The 27,974-nt window shown below is 42.0% G+C and overlaps 1 protein-coding gene across 7 annotated transcripts; it reads right to left on the minus strand.

Annotated features, from left to right (window-relative positions):
- Window positions 1-280: 280 nt before the first annotated feature.
- CDV3 (CDV3 homolog) lies at window positions 281-16,734 on the minus strand (the record flags this gene model as incomplete). Of its 7 annotated transcripts, none has more annotated exons than XM_082393553.1 (5): window positions 16,090-16,730; window positions 15,285-15,361; window positions 5,267-5,412; window positions 3,827-3,980; window positions 281-2,640 (listed from the first exon to the last, which is right to left on the minus strand). In XM_082393553.1, exons 1-5 carry the CDS (start codon window positions 16,327-16,329, stop codon window positions 2,490-2,492), a joined length of 768 nt encoding a protein of 255 aa, XP_082249679.1. In that variant the 5' UTR covers window positions 16,330-16,730. The 7 variants fall into 7 exon arrangements, with proteins under 7 accessions (XP_082249679.1, XP_082249683.1, XP_082249678.1 ...); XM_082393557.1 differs by having other exon boundaries at window positions 281-2,462; window positions 3,827-3,986; window positions 16,090-16,723; XM_082393552.1 differs by having other exon boundaries at window positions 3,827-3,986; window positions 16,090-16,723.
- Between the last annotated feature and the right edge of the window lie 11,240 nt (window positions 16,735-27,974).

Raw genomic sequence — 27,974 nt, forward strand, 5'->3', positions numbered from 1 at the left:
CCATGGTCTAAGATAACACAATTTAATATAGCAATGAAGACAAGAGTACATTTCAATGTTTATCTCTGGAAAAGAATATTAATCACAAGTTCACAGCCAATTTCATTCCAGGTCTAGTTTTAACATTAAGAGTACTCTACAAACACTTCTCAAATGGAAAGGTCACTTGAGATGACATTATCAGCCTCCTAGAGCAAAGGAGGAATGTCATCAATTCTCCATTTTCAAAGATAAAGAATCAGTTACCAGCTAAGAGTAAAAACCACCAGACTCCAAAATCTACATATTTACTTTTTATTGAATTTGTTAATGTTACAGAGTTTTTGCACTGCCAAACCATGCCTGAGAATTCAAAGAAAGAAATGGTACAATGGACAGCCTCATCCACCCATCATACAGCATATTAAAACTTGATTCATGTGCATTTTGATAATTTCACAATCTTTTAAAAAGTTATAACAAGGGTTGGAATTTTTAAATCTCCTGCAGGTCTTCAGATTTCTATGCCATTAAGTAACATTTCCACATATTCATCTCATTCCTCAATAACATAACCCCCAACAAAGTTTTGCTGGAAAAAAAAGCATACTTTTTAGGGGAAATATGTGGCTCAAGGTCCAAGAGGTTACTTGTTAAAAGATTTTTGGTTCTCAAATGAAGTCTTCAGATTAACCAAGAATCCTTTCTCACTCATCCAACCTCTCCTTGGCTGGCTCAGCTACTCACCCAAGTACACCAGAACGTAGGCATCCTGCCTGCCACTTCAAATAATGCCAACATTATTGCCCAGATATGGTTTGCATCTGACAGCAGATGACTCTGTAACACTCCTAGGAGTGCGATTCCTGCACTGACACTTATCAAGACTGAACTCCTAGAGGAAAATGCTCCCACATCAGGAGATTTACTCACCCATTTGCTTCACTCTTGCCAGTAGCAAGTCTGCAACTCCTACATTTGGCAAAGGGATTTTATTATAGAGAAACCCAGACTCTGCATCAAGTGGTCACAAGCCACTTTGAAATATTTCTATTGAACCGAAGATACAAAACTAGGAAATTACCAGACTATCTCATTAGATGGAAAGACTTTTCAGTAATCCTGGGTAGCGTCCTGATGTCCTTTTCCAGGACTAAAAATTACTGGATAGTTTAAGCTGTAATCATTAAAAACAGAAGTGCTACATCACCTGTCTTTCGCCCCTGACTCTCCAAATGAACAACGTAAAAAGACACACCAGGAGGTTGATGACAGAGCTAGGCTGGGACAATCACTGCGTCTAATACCTTAAACGTTTGGGCACAAGTGCATCTGGAATTCTTGTCAGAGATCATGCAAGATCCATGAAACTTCAGTGGGTTTTAGGTTGAGGTTCTGCTCTCACTGCTTTGAATTTATAAGGACACATCTGTGACTCCCTTGGCCTGAGCAGAAAATATACTCTTTCCACCAGTTTACTATACAACTTAGACCTGATTAGAGGAAGCTTTAGCAGCACCTGAAGTAGAGCCCCCTGCATCTACTGCCCTTTACATCAAAGGCCATCTGGTTCTGCTCTAGGGATTGGCAAATTCACGAGACGTTTCACAATTCCAATGCATATTTCAGGTTACTTAGCCAAGCAATATGCTCTGTCAAAGAACTATTCCAAGTCAAAGCAAAAAAAAGAAAGAAAAATAAGAAAGAAAAAAAAAGCCTTAATATGGAACACAGAAAAAGCACTACCCAAATAAAAAATTACTAAAAAAATAAGATTATTCCCCCCCCACCCCTTTTCCCACTTGGTGACCCGAGTTTGGTTGAATTTAATTTGTGGTTACCTCAGAATACAACTCAAAGTTTAAATTATAAATCACAGCCCTACACAGATTATCTGAACACTTCAGTTCTTTTGAGAGCGGCATGTTCCGGGAAGTCTAATACCCACTACAGAGTGTTCCTTATGAATGGGGCACAGGACAGGTTAATTAAGGTCACTTAAATCTTCATCTTTTACAGCAGATCAGAACCCAGATGGCTGACTTTCTGCAGAATTTCTGATAGGAATCCAGTAGAGCTGGTTTCAAGTTTCACATCGACACTTAAAAGCTGTAACCTTCTTATCCAGAAGTTGTGATCCACATGAAGTCCACAATGAGTGCAGCAAATCTGAGGTAGTCAACCCTTACGAAGGCTCAGTATCTGAACATAAAAAGATTTTGAAATGACCACTGGCTGCAGTTTTTGATTTTTTTTGTATTTGCAGAGTAACTCTGAAAGAACACTGCTGAATCTAGTTCACCCATTTATATAACAATGAAAATCCCCCTAAATCCAATACACATAAAGAGCAGTTGTGATACTTTAAACTTCCATAGTGCGATAGGGCCGGTCCCGTACACCGAGTGGTCTGCATCAGTTGTAGATCCAGCAGAGATCAGATGATGATGGCTGTCCGTGGTGGTTAGCTGTGGTCTAGTTACCTTAGAAGGGTTAGCAAACACCACTCCTTAATTGTACTGTGTGTGGCTGCTTTTCTGATTCTCAAGCACAGCGTACTGGTTGTCTAGCTGAAGTTTAAGGGCCTGGTTTTTTGAACCCTCATCCCTACCTCTAGTTTTGTGTCTTACTACTTCAAAGCTCTTCTCCATTTCTTTATCCCTAAGGGAAAAGAAATGTAATCAGTAAATATTTCTTCTTCACTAGGTTGTTTTGAAAATATCCTTTCTTGAATTAAAAAAAAAGCCACCCCTTGGAAAAATCTTGAGGAAGGGACAGGAGGGGGAAACTGGTATATAAGTCCTTACCAAAACCATTTTTAAGGCTTCAATTGAACAGAAAATATAGAATACTGTACTGAAGCTCTAGGGTCCTATTTTCTGTGGTAGCAAATCTACTGAATACTATTAACTGAAAACCTATTTTGGGACCAACTTCAAGACAACTGGAAAGTTAAAAAGCTGTCTAATGACATGGTGATTCCTTCTAAGACTCACTATTACTCTTAGCAAATAATAGACAATACACATCTCTTTCTTTATGCATAAAGTAAGGACAACAATTTCCTCATTCAAGTAAAGTTCTACTCATTAGTCAAAGAAGTCTCCAAACATCTACTTTATGGGAGTGGGTCAGATAAAGATGAGTGTGGTGAATCACTGCCTCTTGTGGAGGACAGAGCAGAGGAACAAGTCAAGTGGAGGTTTAAATTCAAGCCAGCTGTGCTCTCAAAGAGGCAAAAACGCTGGGATTTAATTTAAAAGCCACCCCGAAAAATTTCCATCTGATGTCATTTACATTTCTTCCCATTTTATTTACTTTGTAAGAAATTCATGTCCCTAAGTAAGATGTGGATGTGCCATATGTGGTCATTTAACTCCAGGTAGCATTCATTTTAAGTACCTGCTGAAATAAGATTATTTTTAATATTAGATTTATAAATGCCAACATCTTTCACCTACTCACATTAACTGGGAATATAATGAAATATTGCTGACTTTTCTAGTTTCTATATTACAAGGAACATAGAAGCAGCAACAATGTACTTAATATTTATTAAGAATTCTCACTAGATGAGACTTGTCATGGCTACAGAATGACATAAACCAGGGATAAGGGAAACTTGCAGATGAAGTTTGTCTTTTGTGCTCTTCCCCCCCCACCCCAACCAGGGTCCTTCCCCCCTTCTCCCCCAAGTCCTGGGCATATAAGTCCCACCTTAATTCTCAGTTGCCTCTCAGCTGCAGCTTGGGCTTTACTGCAACACCCAGGTGGGTTTTCAAATCCCAAATACCCCACTCCCTGGCCAAAAGATAGGGCTCCAAAACACAATATTGAGAATACTTACTTCCGGCTTTCTACATGCTTGGCAGTGGACTGCAGGGATGGGAACTGTGTATCACTGTAGATTTCTGGTGGTCCTTGGGGGGCTTTCCTTGTTGTGGTCAACCTGGCCCCAGGAGGCCTATACACGCCACTAGTCATTGTCGGTTCTGGGGTTTCTGTAACTAACATTTCAAAACAGTTTAGAGAAACTATTCAAGTGCTTGGCGTTTTAATAAGCTACTCCTGAATTCCTGATCATTTTAACAGTTATGGAAAAAACCAATATTTACATTAAGGGTCTCTGAACAACAGAAGGAAAGCAATCTGAGGAAATGTCCAAAAGCAAAGGCCTATTTTTCTAGGGTAAAAGTAGTCTTCCAATTTCTCTTCCATGTACAATTTTAATTATCTATGTAAATGAGTTCTATTAAGTCAACTTATTGGAAGTGGGAAAGGAATCTGCTGGTCCTGGGAGACAGGCCTCATCAGGGACTACCTTTCAAAGTATGACCACTTTTACATCATCAACGAATTTTTTATTTTCTAGTAAAACAGGAGAAAAAATTAAGCAGTCCAAAGTCTTGTACCATGACCAAGATTTTGGGGACACAGCCTTCCAGCTTTTCTTACATACCATTCGCCCCCCCATCCTAAACATGAATTCAGTGTTTTACACGTTTTCTAGTTATCAAAAGCTTCCTTTCAAATGAACATCTCTACATCATTTATCAGCTCAAGTGTAATACAGCTAGAAAGAAACATGCAAGACCTATACATGGTAGTAATCTGTGATCTTTGGACAGTAACATTTGGGGTGATTTGTTATTCTTTATATTATTCTGTATAAAATGGGTATACATTAGAGCATTATTTCTCAACAGTTTTTCATTATTGCCTTCCTAAAAGAGCCTTTTTAAGACAACTTTCTCCTAAACAGTACCATCCCCACGCCCCAAGCAAAAAATGTTAATACCACAGATACACTGTACATATTTTTACATACTCTGCCCCTCTTATGGGCCACAAACCACTGTAAGATCTAAGATTTCTTTACCATTCCCACTCTCCCTCCAGCCAAGAAGCACTTTTCACCCTCTTGGGAGTGATAAAATCCACCTTTCTGAGAATTCATTCTCTAGACAGAGTAAAATGGGGAATGGGAAAAAAAAGACACAGGTACCCAATATTCCTTAGTCAGCTGTCAAACATTGAAAAAAAAATGCTTAAACATGTAAATCTGGCAAGCTATAGGACTGCAGTAAGATTTAAGCAGCCTACAGCCTTAACTTCCAAATTTCTTTATTGAGGATATGAAAGTCTTTAGATCAGACACAAATCTCTCTCCTAGGAATGGAAAGAAGACCCTACTCACCCAGTGCAAGCATGCATTTAGTTGAAAGCTGACTGCATATAAAATTATGCACAAATGGACATCTTTATGAAAATGAAATATAAAGATTACCAACTACTGGAGCAGGAGGTGCTTGTACCGGAGCTGTTTTATTCCAGGGACCTGAAGATTTTTCTACACCACCACCACCTCCTCCGCCTTCTTCCCAGTTATCACCTGGATCTTCTCTTTTTTCATTTTCATCTTCTTCCTTTTCACTATTGGAAAATAAACAAGTTAATTCAATTACAGAAACACCAGGAAAACTGTCAGTCCAAATCCTTAATTCTATCAATAATGATCTGTGATTCTGGAGAAGGTACTTTAACCTCTTTAAGCCCAAATGCCTCACTTGTTTTAAAAAAAAAAAAAAAAAAAAGAGGAAGAATTAGGGGATTTTATCTATTTTATGCATTAGGACTTCATGTAAAAGGATTCATCGCTGGAAAAAGGTTCAGAAAACCTCTCTGTCTGACAGTCTCCATTTCACTTTTTGCAAACTCCATACACTCAAGAACATCTAGAAATATTTAACATACTGACATGCCAGGTTTTTAACAATCTGTGTTGATTATTTATAGCAGCCTCTACTGATGGAGGGAAGACAGGTCAATCTAACCTGAAATGTAGAGAAAAGGGCAACTTGAAAGATTAAAAGTACAATTACTTGATTTTTTTCTAGGACCAAAGTGTGCAAACAGGCACTTATGGTAAGCATATTTTTAGTGATCAAATGAATGGGTTTTAAAAGTTGTGTAATTTCATTTGCTAATCCTTTGGGTACATGTAAAAAAATACTCTCAAAATTAATTCACATTCCAACAGAGGAAAACAAGTTAGCGTTCAGTATTTACATCAGTGCTTCATACTTTATTAGTGTCAGTCTCTACTGTCTAGACATAGGAAATATATAGAACTGATCCCTACCATCAGAGATGTGTCACCCATTTAAAGAAGAGAATACAAGAACTCAGTCTTTGGCTTACTAGTGATTATAAATACAAAATATATCCTCAGTGGTGACATACCATTCTAAGACTGATTTAACTGTTCTATTTAATGCCTATTTTTAATTTTTTTTTTTTAAGATTTGATGTGGACCATTTTTAATGTCTTTACTGAATTTGTTACAATATTGCTTCTGTTTTATGTTTTCTTGGTTTTTTGGCCACAAGGCATGTGGCATCTTAGCTCCCCGACCAGGGATTGAACCCACACCCCCTGCATTGGAAGGCAAATTCTTAACCACTGGGCTGCCAGGCGAGTCCCTATTTCTTTATTCTTGAATTGACTTGAGTCAGAAGTCTGTGATCTCTGCAAGGTATCTTTGATTATTTCTCCTTGTGCTGGATTACTTATTACTGTTTTATGTAAGCCTGAATTTGCTAAATTATCAAGTACATGTATCTTGCCTCTCTATACCGCTGGCTTGACAGCACAAAGATAACTGTCAAATCAAACTTCTTTTTTGCAACTCTTTGCCCTTGCAGATGATGCACCTGGCACAGACCACCAACCTTCTCCCTGGATTATTTTCCATGACAGTGGTGGTGTTTCCTAGGTCTTCAGCTTATCAGTGTCTGTCATCAATCTAACTGTCCTTTCCTCTATTAAAAAAACATGCTGCGGGACTTCCCTGGTGGAGCAGTGGTTAAGAATCCGCCTGCCAATGCAGGGGACACGGGTTTGATCCCTGGTCCAGGAAGATCCCACATGCCACAGAGGAACTAAGCCCGTGCGCCACAACTACTGAGCCTGCGCTCTAGAGCCCATGTGCCATAACTACTGAAGCCCACGCACTACAACTACTGAGCCCATGTGCCTCAACTACTGAAGCCCACATGCTCTAGGGCCCACATGCTGCAACTACTGAGCCTGCATGCTGCAACTACTGAAGCCCATGTGCCTAGAGCCCATGCTCCTCAACGAGAAGCCAATGCAATGAGAAGCCTGTGCACCGCAACAAAGAGAAACCCGTGCACAGCTGTGAAGACCCAACGCAACAAAAAGAAAAAAAAAAAAAAAGCTACATGCTGCTGCCTAAAGCTCTGTCCCTGGCCTTCCACTCTTTCAGACATTTTCTCCTTTTGATATCTGATCCATGACAATGACAATGGCCATAACAATGTATATATGACTCCCACCCTGACTGTGACCTTGGGAACATCAGGGTATATCCTGGTTTCTGCAAAATGACATCTAAGGGTGCTTTCTTTCCATGTCTATTATAGTAAGTTCTGGCTATGTGACAAATTTCTTGAATAGCTAATGGTCTTCTTTAAAGACACTCAGATAATAGTACCATCACATATTGCCCACCAACCAGAGATGATTCCAGAATTTAGAGGCCTAGGGTGGCAACAGAGGCGGACAAGGGAACAAACTTACCTTCAATCTGCATTTAGAGCACGATTTTACTTAAGACTATAGTTTGAGAGGAAAAAAGCGTGGGGAGTATGGCTAAGCCAGCCTTCAGTCTTCCTTTTTTGCTAACACGTAAGAATCCCATGGAGCCATTTAAAATGATATGTTAGGTCTACACTAACATGGAAGTAATACCCATGTCACATAAACCAACAATGTATCAATACTAAAAATCTCTGCACCTAATATAGGTAGAAAGACAACTAGAATGATTTCTTGGGTAAATGTTAAAAAGTGGGTGCTAGAATGCATGACTTTATTTTCTTCATGGAGCAAGCAGTTATGAGCAGATTTTAAAGCCAAACTGCCTGGTTCAATACACCCAGGCTCTGCCATTTACTAGCCAGGAAGACTAAGTACGGCATCTAACTTCTGTATGCCTCAGTCTCCTCGTGTAAAAAGGGGTAACAGCCCCAATATGAAGATTGATTAACAGACATAAAGCACTGAGAACAGTGCCTGGCACATGGTAAGTGCCGTAAACATTTGGTATTACATGCTTTTTATTTATTATTTTTTTAACATCTTTATTGGAGTGTAATTGCTTTACAATGGTGTATTAGTTTCTGCTTTATAACAAAGTGAATCAACTATACATATACATATATACCCATATCTCCTCCCTTGGCGTCTCCCTCCCACCCTCCCCATCCCACCCCTCTAGGTGGTCACAAAGCACCAAGCTGATCTCCCTGTGCTATGCGGCTGCTTCCCACTAGCTATCTATTTTACATTTGGTAGTGTATATATGTCCATGCCACTCTCTCACTTCGTCCCAGCTTACCCTTCCCCCTCCCCGTGTTCTCAAGTCCATTCTCTACGCCTGTGTCTTTATTCTTGTCCTGCCCCTAGGGTCTTCAGAACCTTTTTTTTTTTTTTTTTAGATTCCATATATATGTGTTAGCATATGGTATTTGTTTTTCTCTTTCTGACTTACTTCACTCTGTATGACAGTCTCTAGGTCCATCTACCTCACTACAAATAACTCAATTTTGTTTCTTTTTATGGCTGAGTAATATTCCATTGTATATATGTGCCACATCTTCTTTATCCATTCATCTGTCGATGGACACTTAGGTTGCTTCCATGTCCTGGCTATTGTAAATAGAGCTGCAATGAACATTGTGGTACATGACTCTTTTTGAATTATGGTTTTCTCAGGGTATATGCCCAGTAGTGGGATTGCTGGGTCGTATGGTAGTTCTATTTTTAGTTTTTTAAGGAACCTCCATACTGTTCTCCATAGCGGCTGTATCAATTTACATTCCCACCAACAGTGCAAGAGGGTTCCCTTTTCTCCACACCCTCTCCAGCATTTTAATATTTGAGTTTTCATATAAGCACCACATATACCACCTTTATAATAAGAAAAAACATAATTTTCATTAAAAAAAAAAAAAAGCAACATGAAAACATGTTCTTTTAAAATGGACACTAAGCAGTATGACCTTGCTTCCTAAAGCTTTTAAGTAGAATGATCAGGTAAGAGTATGAAAGTCCTAATTTATCCAGGAGTCTAACAGTGGTATCCAAATGTCAAAATTGTCCCAAAAGAAGTTTTTTTAAAAAGTTACCCACCTCTGAAGCCACACCTATGTAATTACACTAAAATGTAATTTGCTTGGTCCATGAGTAAAAGCACAGGTGTTACTCACCCAGCTATAATTGACTGTAGTTAGCAATGTCGCAGCAACCCAATCCATGCCAGACAGGGAGATAAGATCCCCACAAAGATTTAAGTGACTTCATGGCACTTTTACACTCTTATATCCCCAAACTGTGATAGCTTTCATTTGGTCAGTTACATTTAGAAATGGTTAATTTCAACAATGCACTGAATTAAAATAGCTTTTCCCTTAAATTATTTTAATATTTAAACTCCAGAATTATCAGCTTGCAATAAACTGAAAACCAAAAAAATTTTAACACTGATTATCCCTAAGCAGAAGGGATTATGAATAATTCTTGCATATTTCCTTATGCTGTTATACTCTTCAAATGTTCTAAAGAACAAAAACATTGTTTTCCTAATCTGCAAAAAAAAAATTTTGAAGAAAAACTCCAATTTGGTCTGATAGAATGCTGAGAGTCTCAAAGAAAAGATTCCTTTACTGTCTAGTGTTCATCACCTTTTCACCCTCAGAGACAAGTGAAGAAATGAATTTAAAAAATCACAAATCTAAAATACCTCTAGATTACAAACTACTACTAGAAAATAAGAGAGATGTTTTAATTAGAGGGATTGTATATTGATAATAGGCACAAGACAACTTAGTATTTTGCTTCATAAGATTCTGAAATATCAGCTAAACTAAACATTGGAAATTGTCTAGTCAAGACACTTCATCCAACAGAAGGAAATAAGGCCCAGAGATGCTAAGAGCCTTGCCAAAGTGCTATAGTAACAATGGCAGGATAGAAATAATTTAAATAGCCTACTACTCTTTCACATTTACATATTCCAGAAAATGTCAAACCTCCAAATGCCAAAGAACAAAAAACACGTTGCAAAGAATTATTTCCACAGAAGACAACTAGGCTAAAATTTGGCGTTTGACCCAAATATAATATACAACGTCTCATCAGCTAAATTTGATGTTTTAAAAACTACAATGCTTAAAAAATAAATAAGTAAATAAAATAAAAATAAAAACTACAATGCTACTGTAAATTCATTATCACAATCCAAAGTATACCGTCTTAAATACGCATTAGTCTGTAAGGCACTATTTTGGGGTAGGGGGAATGATAATGCTACAAAAAGGAATATTTACTGAGCATCTACTATGCCAGGCAGTGTTGTACCCGTTTTACAAAGTTAAAAATCAAAATAACACTAAGGCAGGGAGAAGACCCATTGTACATATGAGGAGACTGATATTCAGATACTTAAGTACCTTCACCAGGGCTACAAGGTAGCAGAGCCAAGTCAGTGGGACTCTGGAGCCCATATTCTTTCAGGTTGCCTATTACTTCATTTTACTCTCTTTATAGCTCTAAAATATGAAACAAAAATTTTCCCTCTTTTGAGATTTGAGAAATTCACTTTTTTTTTTAGTAAGATTGATCAGGATCACACATTCTACAGCAGTGTATTTATAAAGAACAGAACATTCTTACCTCCTCATCTCAAGGGACATTACAGGAGAATTTATGTATCCTAACTCCCCCTTCCCCAAAAGCAGCTAAAACAAAATCCGGACTTGACTGCACTTTTGCCGGAATGCTGGGCAGCTCCACTGATTTGACCCTATTATCCAACCACTGTTACAACAGTAAACCGGGGGGATAGAAATGGCCTGATGAGCCATGGCTGGCAGCTTAAAATGTCACTGTATTTCATCCAAGGACTCTTTCTTGACCCGTTCATGGTAGACCTAAGCGTCTCTCCTGGACTCCACGGCTCCTACACATCACTGAAATGATCTACTAGTGTTCAGTAGAGCATGAGTTATTTTTTTACAACTCCAAGACCCAGCAGTCGATGCCCAATATCCAGGACACAGCAGTCCCACAAATATTTGCTACAACGAATCCAGCTTGGATGCTGTAATAATTTCTTCTCTTCAAAGGACAACTTAACCAGCTCTACCTAATGGGTTTAAAAGTCTAGATTTCTTAAGATTCCTAGAAAACCACTGGGCTCCAAGGACTCAATTTTTTATTGAAACATGACAAACGCTCACCATTTAGTAATAAGTAGTAAATGAAATCTTTCTTCCTCAAATCCATTTTAAAGATGGGAAAGGCCTATAGGTCCTACTATCAAACAATAATCTAAGCTCAAGCGCTAGGCCCCTTCTTTTATCACCATCTCAATGGCTTCCCTCTCAGAACTTGTCTGTAAACAATGATGTGATCTTGAATAAGATTTATTAACTTAGACACAAAACTTGACACATGACCTCATAATACCCTTGGTACTTAAATCTTGAGCTAATGGGTAAATGTGAGCTAGGACGTTAATACAGTACGCTTGCTGCTGCTGAAAACTTTCCCCCTTTCAATTGCACACTCACCTTCAACAAACGTCCAGCATGCTAACTTACTACAAGGACTAGTGCCAAGAACTTTTAAGACTGTATGCAGCTAACTAAAGAGAAAGTAAGTGTGGCAAAAGTGATTTGTAGATCTACGGCAAGAGTATAAGGGTACTTATTCCACTATTCTTGCAACTTTTCTGAGGTTTGTAATTTTTCAACACAAAAAGTTGGGAGAAAAAAAATTAAGACTATAGATGGAGAATTTCAAGATATCTTTAAGTCAACTTCAAAGTTTCATTTTCCCTTGTTTCATATTGAAATAGCAAGGCTGTCTCTCTCATGGATAGAAAAGGTAACAAACTAAAGGCATAACCACCCCCCTCCAATTCCAGAGAAGAAAGAGATCTCATTTCTCTCCCCTTCTAAGGGCTTCTGCCCAAAAGGTAAGACCAAGTCATAAAAGACAATCATTCAAGATCTCCAGCAACTCTGAGAAGGATTTTTCTTTGTATGGTTATACTAATGCCAACCTGAACATGTCATGTTCTCCTATTAAGTCCATAGTGAACTGACTCACCAGAGTAGGACTTTAGTTATGATAATATTATGTGCCTCCACTACCCCTTCTCCTCAAACATTGGTATTATAAAGCAGGTGCCTCATGGTTAAATAGCAGAGAAATACCCAAGAGTAAGACATTCTAATTTACCCACTAAATAGAGAGGTTGATTAATATTAACCAAGTGGATATATTACGAACATCCTGTTCAAAATCTTCACAAAAATCCTGAGTAGTCATCTCAATTTTGCAGATAACATTCACAAGTAAAGTAACTCGCCCAAGGTCACACATAAGCAGCAGGGCTAAAATGCAAGCCGAGGTTTGTTTTTCCCTGAAGTCCATGTTTTTGCCACATTATCAACTATATACTATTTGTGTGAGTAACCTACTTCCCATTCTATTGAACCAATGTGTAGACTCCCACCCCTACCGAGTTTCAATGTCAAGAACATTTAATACAAAGTTTATAAAGATATTCAGTACATGGTTGACCCTTGAACAAAAGGGGTGTTAACATGCCTCATCTGCGGTTCCTCCGTATCGGTACATTCAACCAACCGCAGGTCGTGTAATACAGCATTTACTGTTGAAAAATATCTGCATATAAGTGGACCCATGCAGTTCAAACCCATGTTGTTCAAGGGTCAGCTGTATAAAGTGAAAGTTTTTGTCATTATTATTAACCCTCTGATGGCTTCTCACTCTCAAGCCTTTCCTGGAAGCCGTTAGATTCCCCTCTGTTAACTTATGAAGGCAACGGAGATAGACCCCAGACTCCATAGTGACTGAGAATCCACAAAAGCAGCTTCCTGAAGAAGGTATGTTTCTCAATGTTAGCAGGTAAGAGAAAGATCTCTGGATGGCCACTTAGGGGCAATGACTAGATGCTAAATAATGAAAAATGCAGTATAAAACCTGGTCTACTTCAGGTCAAGCAGACCTTAATGCTCATACTAGCTGAGATTTACTTATGCCCCTGGCAAAGGTGAAGGATATAAGTGATTTAAGAAATGTTTCACCACCTCGGGAGTAGCCGAAAATGAAGAAAAAATAACCTTGAATGGATACGGGATATATATTCAAGGACAAAAATAGGTGCAGTTTAAATATCCTCATGAACTTCTAGCATTCAATGAACTTGAAACCTTTCCCTCAGAAAGGGCTGCTATTGCTCAGTAAGTTTGAGTCTTCGAGAACATGCAGTCTAGGGCCTGCAGTCAGGAAAGGCAGAGCAAGAGCCTTATTCTACAACAGAACACAGGAACCAAACACAGGCAGTTCCACAATCACAAATGGCTGTTCATAACTCCACATCCCTACCTCCCCATTTTTAAAAGTCAAGCCCCAAGGGAAAGAAAATGGATATTTTCTAAACTATGTCTCTTCAAAAACATCTAACATTGGGACTTCCAATGTTAGATGGTAGTGCAGTGGTTAAGAATCCGCCTGCCAATGGATGGGACACGGGTTTGATCCCTGGTCCGGGAAGATCCCACATGCCGCGGAGCAACCAAGCCCGTGCACCGCAACTACTGAAGCCCGCGCGCTCTAGGGCCTGCGTGCCACAACTACTGAGCCTGTGTGCCTAGAGCCCATGCTCCGCAACAAGAGAAGCCACAGCAATGAGAAGCCCGCGCACCACAACGAAGAGTAGCCCTCGCTCGCCGCAACTAGAGAAAGTCCGTGCGCAGCAACAAAGACCCAACAGAGTCAAAAAAAGAAAAAAGAAAAAACAAAAACAAAAAACATATAACACACGAAGGAAGCCAAGAAGCAGCTGGGAATAAACCTCCAGGCTAATCACCTCTACTTCACACCACCACGGAAGGTATTTCAAATGTGGGGAACCTGCATTTCCTAAAAGTTTCCCACTACCAATCAGGTTTCACTTTGCTTAAGCTCACACAGCGACGTGAAAGAACCTAGGACATGAATGCCTAGTTGTGGTAAGTATTCAACAAATGTCATAAAAGTTAGCCCTGGTTTTTTAATAAGTTATTTAACACCATAAATGTTACCATCTAGAGAGGTCAAAAGACAGTATTTTGTTAAGGAAAAGTATTTCCTCCACTGTGCCAGGCAGTCACGGGCATATATAAATCACAGACTTCAAACTGGGAGGCAGTGCATCGGGTTCACTTCTTTTTTTGGCTGTGCTGTGTGGCATGCGGGACTTCAGCTCCCCGACCAGGGATGGACCCCAGGCCCCTGGTAGTGAGAGTGCTGAGTCCTAACCACTGGACTGCCAGGGAATTCCCAGGGATCACTCATTTCTTGAAACTGAGAATAAAGGATTTTTAATCTAAACCAATGGATTTTCTACTTCACGAGACCCTCAAAAACATGACATTTATTTACATGAATTTAAAGTTCATGTGACTACCATAGACTGGACTTCAGAAAATACGTTAATTTCAAATCCTCTAAGCCAACCAATCCAATTTTCAGAAATTACTGTTTTTTGAACTTTAAAAATGTACTATGATTCCATTTCTATAAATTTCTAGGAAAATTAATCTAGTGTTAGGTTAGTGGTTATTTGAGGGGTGAAAACAGTGACTACGAGGCGGCTTTCTTCTCTACCAGTAATGTTCAGTTTCTTGACCTCATTGCTAATTACACAAGTTGGTTTCACTGTGTGAATACCTAAAATCTGTTATTTCCCTCTAACTATGCTTCAATTACGAATACATACATAACTTGTTGGTAAAATCTGTTATTTCCCTCTAACTATGCTTCTATTACGAATACATATATAACTTGTCTGTCAGAGAGGATCTGAAAACCACCCCAGTTATTTTTTGAAACAAAAAGAAAAACTAAGTTCGACCCACCGATATTAAAAGTAAAAATTCTGAAACCACAAAATCCATTTTCGCTGTCTCAAAAAGGCCTAACCAAGATCTGAAGCAGGCAAGCTCTCACAGGATTTTAGAGCTGGCAGCTAATTTGACCAGCATATAAAAGGGCTGCCATCAGAGGAATAGGCACAATCCATTAGAGTCCTAATAAGCGTATCTAAAGCACAAGAGTACTGTGATGCTGTTTTGGGGCTAAAAAAGCCCAAACATACAGTATCTATCCCTTGGGTTATCTAAGCACATCTGTAACCAAACCATACCTTATTTGCATTGCTTGAACTCTTAGGCCGCTGTAATCAACCTCTTTTTGCTCAAATTCTTTCCACTCATCTTCATCCTGTAAAACAGGTACCACTTAGTCAATTAAAGCTATTTGTAAAAACACAACTAAGACAACTATCAGACTATGAAAAAGGGATCAAGCGGCTGGAACCTAAAGTGTGGACTCGTTTTCTGGCCAAAGCCCTTGCTCAATCCCAAGGCCAACTAGGCTGGAGGACAAACGTGAGTAAACTTTACTTCCACCGCGTTCCTTCATGAGACCTGTTACTTTAAAAGCAACCAGGAAACGCCAGATGAAATCAACAGTAAGCCCACAACTAAACGTCTAGCTCAATCTTGCCATGAGACTTTTCTTTTACGGGCTTCGAGACCAAGTCGTGGCAGTTAGAGCTGCCACAAATGTGATTGTTAGAAAATTCAGCTCAAACTACTGGTCTGAAATCAGAACGCTAAATTACTCAGAGTAGACGTCATTCGACAGATGCACTTCCGACCCGGGCCGATTCCCCGGGAGGGAGCCGCCGGCGGCCTACGTCCTCGCCCGAGCCAAGCGATGCGGGTCGGGAGCGGGGTGTCGGGGGGTCCAGCGGGGACAGCGAGGCGGCCCGCCGTGGGAAGCCCGCGTCACGTGGCAGCCTCCGCGCCCATCAGCCCGCCAGCCGGGGCCCGGCCGCCCCTCCCGGCCGTTTCCCCGGGCAGGCAAGCAGGCAGGCGGGCGGGGGCGGGCACATGGGCGCAAGCGCGCGGCCCGGGCCCCAACTCCCAGTCTCCCTGGCCCCTCACCTTTGTCACAACCTTGGTGGCAGCCCCAGGGCCCGTGGCCCCCGCGCCCGCGGTCCCGCTGTCGCCCGGCCGGGTCCCCGCGCCCGCCCCACCGCCCGCCGCGCCCGCGGCTCCGCTGCTCCCGCCGGCGCCGCCGGCCGAGCCCGCGGCGCTCGCCGCCCGGTTGCTCCGCTCCTTCTTCTTCTTCTTGTCTCTCTTGGCGAAGAAGTTGTCCAGGCTCCGCTCCTCCATCTCAGCCATGGTCGCGGCCTCCTCGGCCCGGATGGGTGGGGCCGGCGGCGGGCGCTGCCCGCGGGGCTCCGAGCTCGGGGTCGAGGCCGGCTCGGCGCTCAAGCTCCCGGGCGCAGCGACGCCTCAGCCCCGCGGGGTCGCCGAGGCGTTTGCGGCGGGGCGAGCGGCTCCCCCCGCGTGCTGGCGAACGGTGGTATGGCCCTCCTCGGGGCTCGCGTGCCGCTGCCGCCGCCCCGCCCGCCCGGGCTGCAGCGACAGCGGTGCAGGATCCCGCCCGCTCCGCCGCCGGAGGGCAAAGGGAACGTGCGGGCCAGAGGTTCCAGTGAGAGTGCTAGGCTAGCGGCGGCGCGTGAAGGAGGAAGACGCGCGCACGCAGGCCCAGAGAGGAGGGGAAGGGGGGTGGGGAGGGGAGTGAGTGGGAGGAGGGCGGGCGGGCCACCAGAAGAGAGAGGCAGCAGCCGCGCCTGCGTACTTAGCTCCGCCCGCCACTGTGGGAGCGTGGAGGGGAGGGCGGCGGGAGGAGACGGAGGCGGGGCTGGCAAAGGAGCCAATCAGATGCCAGAACGAAGCGCTTAGGCGACAATCGCTGTCTCGGACGGGGCGGGGCCATGGCTTGGGGGCGGGGAGAGGGTATATGCTAAATAAGTGACGTTATGATGACTCTTGCCTCCCAATTGGTCGAAGGTTTAGCCTTGGGGGCGGGCATTTAGAGGGCTGGTTGGTGACTTGGCTAAAGAGGTCCGGTCGAAGGGGCGGGTAGGCTCCGTCTGGGCGCATGCGTAGGATCCACGAGTGGCTGCTCGTCCGGGGCTAGCTGGGGCCTTGTAGTCGTTTGAACTTTAGCGAGACGGAAAGGCCCTGTGTTAAGCTAGCTGTGTTAAAAGATGGTACCATCCGCTCTGCAGGCCTCTGTACTTTAACCCTCTCTGGTCTGGCAACTATTCATTTTCATCGTACGGGATGATTATTATGAAAGTGAGGAGCAGTGGCCTTGAAGTTTAGTTCTCATTTACTAAAAGATCTTAGTAAGCCAGTAGGTAGTTAAAAGGAGATTGGTTTTATTTATACTCCACCCTCTACTAGATATTGATATATCTACCAAGGTCAAGCTAAATAAATCTGACCCTCAAGCTCCTGATCTGTAAAATGGAGATGTTAGCTCTTGCAAGATACTTGGGGAAAGAGTACCTCTTAGTTGCAGTGCTTAATACTTGGATGCGATAAATGATTTTACACTTAAATAGTATCCCCTGCCCTGATGAGATGATGACTGTAATCTATCTTTTTTTTCAGTCCCTGATAAGAGGAGGGGAATGGCATACCATAGTAATGGGGACCAAATGTGCCCATGCTATACGTGGTTGTCCCATTTAAGTACCTTCTGGGCCTTGAGAATGAAATGAATCCTTGCATATGAAAAAGGGCCTCTAATGTAAGGTATTAAACTTTCCACTTCCTCCTTCTAAAGACAGAGAACTGTCACAACCACTGAGGAAATGACTCAGACTTATGTTAGTAGCCTTGTGGGGTAGATAGAGCACAGCCAGTAAATGGAGCTACTTCTTTGTCTTTTTCTTTACAGTTTTTCCGTTAAAGTTTGTCTCCCCCATGCCTCCTCCACCTCCACTACTATTAACGAACTAAGTCTAGAATATGTCAAAGAAGCAAATCAAGGGCCTGGCCTTGGCCAACAGCAAGCTTACGTATAATTCCCCAAACATAAACTGACCTCAACCACCTGGGATGGGTCTCTAGGTAACTTCCTTCTGTGACACCAGGTATCTTCTTGTGATGCAGGCCAAGTTCAGTATTGCCCCTCCCCCACCTTCCTTAACATCTCTGATCAAATTTCGTTTTCTTCCTTTCTCTCCCTCCCTTGCTTTCCTCCTTCCTCCTTCCCTTCCTTCCTTTTGTTCTTTCTTTCCTCATCTGTGAAGGACCTATTTAGCTATATTTAAGGCAATGTGCTTTGTTCTAGGCAGAGTAATTTGTCATTCCTGCCTTCAACTCTGTTATAATCTAGAAGAAAATATCTAGATATGAATGAAATTCAGTCCTCCCTTTCTTAGGTCCTCATCAATGTATCCGTGTCTTGAAAGAATTAATGATGGGAAAAAGCAGAGAAGGTACAGTAGTTGAGGGTTAATGCAGTAAAATTCCCTGCTACATCTTTCAGTGTGATTGATGGCATGCTCCCCAAACTTGATCATATGTAAAAAACTCAGGTCAGGCCAGTAGAGAGACCAGGGTCTTTGTGGTTGTGTCATTATCTGTAGTTAATACTCTCCTCCATAAAGCTAGTCTCCTCCACTTTGAATCCCCTGACCTGAAACTGACAGCATATATTCCTACCAGGTTTTCCTCTTAAATCTCCCTTGCTACCCTCCTCCAGATGGGTTACACAGAGCCCCGAATCCTCATCTTCACCCCGTCCTCATCGTGAAGCATCATCCAGCTCTCTCGATGTTTGGACCTTCCCCATCTTCAAAGCAAAACAGGCCTTCATTTCTACTTGGTAGATGGAAAGTTGAATAGTGGTGAGCACTCGGAACATTACCAGGTATTTCAGCACATCTTCTAAGGATCCTAATGCTGTCTGAACGTCGAAATTTCTCTCTGGGTCCTCTGAAGTGGTATAATCCAAAGGACATCATTTATCTCCCTCGACAAGGCCCACTGAGCTCCAATATTCCATGAGCTCAAGAGCTGGCACAGGGCAGCTGGGCCCAGCCCCATTATCCCTGGGTTCTTTTTTGCTGAGCTATTCATTCCAAGTTCCATTCTGCTACCTAGGCTGGAAATTCCACACACACTCAGCTCAAAGGAATGCAGCTCATGCTGGCCAAAGACTTGCCAGGAAATGGGGAGTAACTTTTCATTTGTGGCTTCCTCTCTCAGATCTGTGAGCTGCTGCCTGGCCTGTTCCACCGACGACCTTTTCCAATTGGGGAGCAGCTACTTTCAGGTCACTTCCTCTGGTGAAACCTCTGCTGATTTCTACAGGCAGCCTGGTTCCTGACCTTTAAAGGCCCAGAGACCTTTTGTTTGGTATGGGTGTTTGATGCTTTCCTGGTATTTGCATGATTTGTTGTTTAACTGTTCATCCACTCATTAACTCATTCATTTATGTAAAACATTTATTTAATGAGCACCTACTGTATGCCAGGCCTGATGTTAGGAATTAAGTGTAAGTCAGATACAGGCGCTTCCCTCACAGAGCTTACTGTATGGTAAACTGGTAGCCAGAAGCACACACGTATACATACAATTATAGCACATTGAAAATGTAATAGGGGCCGGGTGGGTGCGCAGCCCTTAGAGCCTGGGTTAGAGGTCCGCTTCACCAACAGTCAGCCTTGCAGTGGTCCTTGCAGCAGAGAGTGCGGTGAGAAGGGGATCATGGCTTTCTCCCTGGGACCCTCCAGGCCCTCCGGCCTCGTGGCCAGCAGGTGAGCTGGGGGGCCCGGGGACAGGGCTGTGTCCTGCGGGGCTCCAGAGCCCTCGCCACAGGCACCCATTGGCCAGGCCCAGGCCTTGAAGCAACCGAGAACCTCTCCCTCATCCCCACTTCCGTGACCTAATGGCGGCAGCTGTCTTCTGCAGGACCTGGCCCCCGTTTGGGTGGCTTGAGGAGCCTGAGGGCCAGTGGGGTCCTGTGCGCCTTGCCCCCTCAGTGAGGAAGGCTGGGCAGGGTCTGGGCACCTGGCCCTGAGGGAGCCACCAGCTGAGATCTGCCTCTTCAGCCCGGCCTGGGCATTGGAGGGAGGACCCAGACTGGGTGCCGGCCAAATGCTCCTGGGCAGGGTAACCAGCCTATGCAGGGACCCCTTCCCCTTAGCCAGGGCCTGGACCTTGGAGGGCAAAAGTTGAGCCTTGGAACCTTGCCTTTTCTAGGTAGAACAGAGGATAACATTTGTTTTGGTGGAGGTTTACAGGAACATGGTGACCTGACCTCAAGAACAAAGGATCTGACACCAAGAAGTTTGCAACAACTAACCACGCCTCTCTCTTACCTTTCCTATAAAAGGGCTTTGCTGAAAGCTTTTGGAGAGTTTGGGTTTTTTAAGGCATGAGCCACCCCTCTCCTTGCATGGCCCCGCAACAAACCTTTCTCTGCTCCAAACTCTGATGTTTTGGTATTGTTTCGCCTCACTATGCATTGGACACACGGCCTTGTGTTCGGTAACAAAAACACTTTAAGGTAGGAATGGTGTTGGGCGTACAGCCTACGTCACAGAGGCATTTGACCGAAGTTTGTAAAATGTCTCCACTAGTCCCCAGTTTTCCACATTAACAGGGGATTGTACAAACCATGGACTATCTAAGTGTTCCTTAACATTGTTCCTTGTTGGCTTTAGAATACATAGTCAGTCATGTGTAGCCAAAAATTTGACCTTCTTCCTCAACCTCAAGTCCCTCATTAGCTCGTCCCTGACATTAAGGTTCTAGTTGGAGGATAAATGGATAACAAGAGGAATGAGGTCCCAGACACCAGTGGCTACCCAGAAGAGCCTGTTTCTAGAAAGAGGTAAAGGGCTGCCATGCATGACCCTGCACCGCCCCCCCCATATATAAACCTACCACCAAGGCTTGTAAAAGGGAGTTGGACTCATTAAGCCCACCCCTAGTGGATCAGGTCTGCTGTTTGTTGAACCACACGAAGTTGCAGCTATCTGTTTTTTAACCTACCAAAATAGCAGTTCCATATGGTTCAACCTAACATATCTGAGAATAAACAAAAAAATTCTGTAAATGAATGAAGAGCTTGGGAACAACCAACCCACCCACTAAGGTGCCGTCCTTGATGTAATCTTAGGGGGGAAGGGCTGGAATGTGATGACAGTTGAATAATCAGCAATCTAATCAATTGTATTCTGTGGAGAATGCATGAAACAAAGATAAAGAATGAGGCTGGCATATAGAAAGAGGAAGGAAAAAGAAGAAGGGTAAACCCAAGAGGCCAGAAGTTGGCACTTATTACCTACCACTGTCCAGGAAAGAGCAACATGAAATTGGAGCTCACACCGTACCCTGCTGTGAGGTGGAGATGACTCTCCAAACCCCACCCTGATTTGGATTACATCTGCCTCCCTTAACTCACCAACCAGCCTGCTGATGACTGATTTGGCTCCCAGGGATTGCTTATATTGGGAAAAGGGTGCTCTGGTTGAGGGAGGAGACAGCCAGTTACTGAAGGACTAACACCAACTGTTAATGAATACATGGGCATCTGGTTATATACTTCAGCCTCCTATGAGTTGGATTGCTGGGAGTCAGTCTTCTCTAGGCAGGCAAACCTCAGAACACTGACTTGGCTGTGAAACAGTTTCAGCTCTGTGGTAAATTGATCAAGGTAAAACTACCCTAGGTGGCCTCTTTGGGAGCCAGTCACATTGTGACTCTGGCACAATGCAAAACCTTCTGACTCAATCATTTTGATCATAGAGTGCAAGGATATAATTATGTTGGCAAGATACCATTATCCTATCCCTGACCTTAACTCCAGTCCTAATCCTATTTCATGACCCAACAAGTAGATATGAAATTGTCTGACATTTTCTGCTTCTGAATCAGAGCCAGCCCAGTCTTGTTTACCAGGTCAGTAGGTCAATAGTATTGTCATCCATCTTGGACTAAAAAAGCAGGAAAAGGGTGAGGGTGTAGGGAGTCTAGAGAGAGCGTCCCATACTGAAGGCAAGTCCTTTACATTCTCTCAAGCTCCTTGCTCTTTACTTCATGGTCAAGCGCCTGTTTTCTAGAGTCAGACCTGGACTCAAATCACAACTCTGCCTCTTCCTTGCAAGTCACTTAGCTTCTCTGCATCTCAGGTTTTTTCACCTGTAAAGTAAGGATGATAAACACACCTGCCTTGTGGAGCTATGAGGACTCAATGAGAGGATAGAATTGAAGCCCACCCAGCTCAGTGTCTGACAAATAGTCATCCCAGTTAAGGTTAGTTATTATTATTAATAGTATTCATGTTATTACTAAGGAATGTAACATGATTTATAGTTGCATAGGGGTTTTTGGTGACTGTTCCTTTATCTGTCCTCCCTGACCCTGTGGCTCATTATTGGGTCTTCATTTCCTGCTGAGCAGGTGCCAGCCCCATAGTAAACAATCACTAAACATTTGCTGACAAGTAAAAAAAAAAAAGACAATTTCAGAGGATGGCAGAGTAGAGGGACATGCGCTCACTCCCTCTTGTGAGAACAATGGAATCACAACTAACTGCTGAACAATCTTCGAAAGGAAGGCACTGGAACTCACCAGAAAAGATACCCCACATCCAAAGACAAAGGAGAAGCCATAATGAGATGGTAGGAGGGACGCAATCACAATAAAATCAAATCCCATAATGGCTGGGTGGGTGACGCACAAACTGGAGAACACATACCACAGAAGTCCACCCACTGGAGTGAAGGTTCTGAGCCCCACATCAGGCTTCCCAACCTGGGGGTCTGGCACTGGGAAGAGGAATTCCTAGAGGATCAGACTTTGAAGGCTAGCAGGATCTGATTGCAGGACTTCGACAGGACTGGGGGAAACAGGGACTCCACTCTTGGAGGGCACACACAGAGTAGTGTGCACATTGGGACCCAGGGGAAGGAGCAGGACCACATGGGAGACTGAACCAGACCTACCTGCTGGTGTTGGAGGGTCTCCTGCAGAGGTGGGGGGTGGCTGTGGCTCACCATGAGGACAAGGACACTGGCAGCAGAGGTTCTGAGAAGTGCTCCTTGACGTGAGTCCTCCCAGAGTCCACCATTAGCCCCACCAAAGAGCCAGGTAGGCTCCAGTGCTGGGTCACCTCAGGCCAAACAACCAAAAGGGAGAAAACCCAGCCCCACCCATCGGCAAACAAGCAGATTAAAGTTTTACTGAGCTCTGCCCACCAGAGCAACACCCAGTCTACCCACCACAAGTCCCTCCCATCAGGAAGCTTGCACAAGCCTTTTAGATAGCCTCATCCACCAGAGGGCAGACAGGAGAAGCAAGAAAAACTACAATTCTGCAGCTTGTGGAAGGAAAACCACAATCACAGAAAGAAAGACAAAATGAAAAGGCAGAGGACTTTGTACCAGATGAAGGAACGAGATAAAAACCCCCCCCAAAAAACTAAATGAAGTGGAGATAGGCAACCTTGCAGAAAAAGAATTCAGAATAATGATAGTGAAGATGATCCAGGACCTCAGAAAAAGAATGGAGGCAAAGATTGAGAAGATGCAAGAAATGTTTAACAAAGACCTAAAAGAATTAAAGAACAAACACTTAGAAGAATTAAAGAACAAACAGAGATGAACAATACAATAACTGAAATGAAAAATACACTAGAAGGAACCAATAGCAGAATAACTGAGGCAGAAGAACAGATAAGTGACCTGGAAGACAGAATGGTAGAATTCACTGCCCTGGAACAGAGTAAAGAAAAAAGAATGAAAAGAAATGAAGACAGCCTAAGAGACCTCTGGGACAACATTAAATGTAACAACATTCATATTATAGGGGTCCCAGAAGGAGAAGAGAGAGAGAAAGGACTGAGAAAATATTTGAAGAGATTATACTTGAAAAGTTCCCTAACATGGGGAAGGAAATAGCCACCCAAGTCCAGGAAGCGCAGAGAGTCCCATACAGGATAAACCCAAGGAGAAACATGCCAAGACACATAGTAATCAAATCGACAAAAATTAAAGACAAAGAAAAATTACAGAAAGCAACATGGGAAAAATGACAAATAACATACAAGGGAACTCCCATAAGGTTAAAAGCTAATTTCTCAGCAGAAACTCTACAAGCAAGAAGGGAGTGGAATGATATATTTAAAGTGATGAAAGGGAAGGACCTACAACTAAGATTACTCTACCCAGCAAGCATCTCATTCAGATTCGATGGAGAAATCAAAAGCCTTACAGACAAGCAAAAGCTAAGAGAATTCAGCACCACCAAACCAGCTCTACAACAATGCTAAAGGAACTTCTCTAAGTGGGAACACAAGAAAAGGACCTACAAAAACAAACCCATAACAATTAAGAAAATGGAATAGGCACATACATATTGATAATTACCTTAAACGTGAATGGATTAAATGCTCCAACCAAAAGACACAGGCTCACTGAATGGATACAAAAACAAGACCCATATATATGCTGTCTACAAGAGACCCACTTCAGACCTAGGGACACATACAGACTGAAAGTGAGGGGATGGAAAAAGGTATTCCATGCAAATGGAAATCAAAAGAAAGCTGGAGTAGCAATACTCATATCAGACAAAATAGACTTTAAAATAAAGAATGTTACAGAGACAAGGAAGGACACTACATAATTATCAAAGGATCAATCTGAGAAAAGATATAACAATTATAAATATATATGCACCCAACATAGGAGCACCTCAATACATAAGGCAACTGCTAACAGCTATAAAAGAGGAAATCAACAGTAACACAATAATAGTGGGGGACTTTAACACCTCACTTACACCAATGGACAGATCATCCAGACAGAAAATGAATAAGGAAACAGAAGCTTTAATTGACACAATTGACCAGATAGATTTAATTGATACTTATAGGACATTCCATCCAAAAACAGCATATTACACTTTCTTCTCAAGTGCACATGGAATATTCTACAGGATTGATCACATCTTGGGTCACAAATCAAGGCTCAGTAAATTTAAGGAAATTGAAATCATATCAAGCATCTTTTTCAACCACAACGTTATGACATTAGAAATCAATTACAGGGGGGAAAAAAACCGTAAAAAACACAAACACATGGAGGCTAAACAATACGTTACTAAATAACCAAGAGATCACTGAAGAAATCAAAAAAGAAATCAAAAATTACCTATAGACAAATTAGAGTGAAAACAGGACAATCCGAAACCTAATGGATGCAGCAAAAGCAGTTCTAAGAGGGAAGTTTATAGCAATACAAGCCTAGCTCAACAAATAAGAAAAATCTCAAATAAACAATCTAATATTACACCTAAAGGAACTAGAGAAAGAAGAACAAACAAAACCCAAAGTTAGTAGAAGGAAAGAAATCATAAAGATCAGAGCAGAAATAAATGAAATAGGGGCTTCCCTGGTGGCACAGTGGTTAAGAATCTGCCTGCCAATGCAGGGAACACGGGTTCAAACCCTGGTCTGGGAAGATCCCACATGCCACGGAGCAACTAAGCCTGTGCGCCACAACTACTGAGCCTGCGCTCTAGGGCCTGCGAGCCACAACTACTGAGTTCACGTGCCACAACTACCAAAGCCCTTGCGCCTAGAGCCCGTGCTCTGCAACAAGAGAAGCCACCACAATGCGAAGCCTGTGCACTGCAACAAAAAGTAGCCCCCGCTCGCCGCAACTAGAGAAAAGCCCACATACAGCAACGAAGACCCAACACAGCCAAAAATAAAATACATAAATTTATAAAAACAAAAACAAAAAACTTTAAAAAAAGAAAAAGAAATAAATGAAATAGAAACAAAGAAAATAATAGCAAAGATCAATAAAACTAAAAGCTGGTTCTTTGAGAAGATAAACAAAATTTATAAACCTTTAGCCAGACTCATCAAGAAAGAGAGAGAGGGGACTCAAATCAATAAAATTAGAAATGAAAAAGGAGAAGTTACAATAGACACCACAGAAATACAAAGCACCCTAAGAGACTACTACAAGCAACTCTATGCCAATAAAATGGACAACCCGGAAGAAATGGACAAATTCTTAGAAAGGTATAACCTTCCAAGACTGAACCAGGAAGAAATAGAAAATGTGAACAGACCAATCACAAGTAATGAAATTGAAACTGTGATTTAAAATCTTCCAACAAACAAAAGTCCAGGACCAGATGGCTTCACAGGTGAATTCTATCAAACATTTAGAGAAGAGCTAACACCCATCCTTCTCAAACTCTTCCAAAAAGTTGCAGAGGAAGGAACACTCCCAAACTCATTCTATGAGGCCACCATCACCCTGATACCAAAACCAGACAAAGATACTACAAAAAAAGAAAATTACAAACCAATATCACTGATGAATATAGATGCAAAAATCCTCAACAAAATACTAGCAAACAATCCAACAACACATTAAAAGGACCATACACCATGATCAAGTGGGATTTATCCCAGGGATGCTAGGATTCTTCAATATACATAAATCAATCAATGTGATACACCATATTAACAAATTGAAGAATTAAAAACAATATAATCATCTCAATAGATGTAGAAAAAGCTTTTGACAAAATTCAACACCCATTTATGATAAAAATTCTCCAGAAAGTGGGCATAGAGGGAACCTACCTCAACATAATAAAGGCCATATACGACAAACCCACAACAAACATCATTCTCAATGGTGAAAAACTGAAACCATTTCCTCTAAGATCAGGAACAAGACAAGGATGTCCACTCTCACCACTATTATTCAACATAGTTTTGGAAGTCCAACCAAGAAAAAGAAATAAAATGAATACAAATTGGAAAAGAAGAAGTACACTGTCACTGTTTGCAGATGACATGATACTATACATAGAGAATCCTAAAGATGCCATCAGAAAACTACTAGAGCTAATCAATGAGTTTGGTAAAGTTGCAGGTTACAAAATTAATGCACAGAAATCTCTTGCATTCCTATACACTAACAACAAAAGATCAGAAAGAGAAATTAAGGAAACAATCCCATTTACCATTGCAACAAAAAGAATAAAATACTTAGGAATAAACCTACCTAAGGAGGTAAAAGACCTGTACTCAGAAAACTATAAGACATTGATGAAAGAAATCAAAGATGACACAAACAGATGGAGAGATATACCATGTTCTTGGATTGGAAGAATCAATATTGTGAAAATGACTATACTACCCAAAGCAGTCTACAGATTCAATGCAATCCCTATCAAATTACCAGTGGCATTTTTTTTCAGAACTAGAAGAAAAAATCCTAAAATTTGTATGGAGACATAAAAGACCCCCAATAGCCAAAACAGTCTTGAGGGAAAAAAACAGAGCTGGAGGAATCAGACTCCCTGACTTCAGACTATATTACAAAGCTACAGTAATCAAGACAATATGGTACTGGCACAAAAACAGAAATATAGATCAATGGAACAGGATAGAAAGCCCAGAGATAAACCCACGCACCTATGGTCAACTAATCTATGACAAAGGAGGCAAGGATATACAATGGAGAAAAGACCGTCTCTTCATTAAGTGGTGCTGGGAAAACTGGACAGCTACATGTAAAAGAATGAAATTAGAATACTCCCTAACACCATACACAAAAATAAACTCAAAATGGATTTGAGACCTAAATGTAAGACCGGACACTATAAAACTCTTAGAGGAAAACATAGGAAGAACACTCTTTGACATAAATCACAGCAAGATCTTTTTTGATCCACCTCCTAGAGTAATGGAAATAAAAACAAAAATAAACAAATGGGACCTAATGAAACAAAAGCTTTAGCAAAGCAAAGGAAACTACAAACAAGACAAAAAGGCAACCCTCAGAATGGGAGAAAATATTTGCAAACGAATCAACGGACAAAGGATTAATCTCCAAAATATATAAACAGCTCATGCAGCTCAATATTAAAAAAACAAACAAACAATCAATAAATGGGCAGAACACCTAAATAGACATTTCTCC

The sequence above is a fragment of the Balaenoptera borealis genome (genome assembly GCF_965194805.1).
Source record: "Balaenoptera borealis genome assembly, chromosome: 5".
NCBI lineage: Eukaryota > Metazoa > Chordata > Mammalia > Artiodactyla > Balaenopteridae > Balaenoptera > Balaenoptera borealis.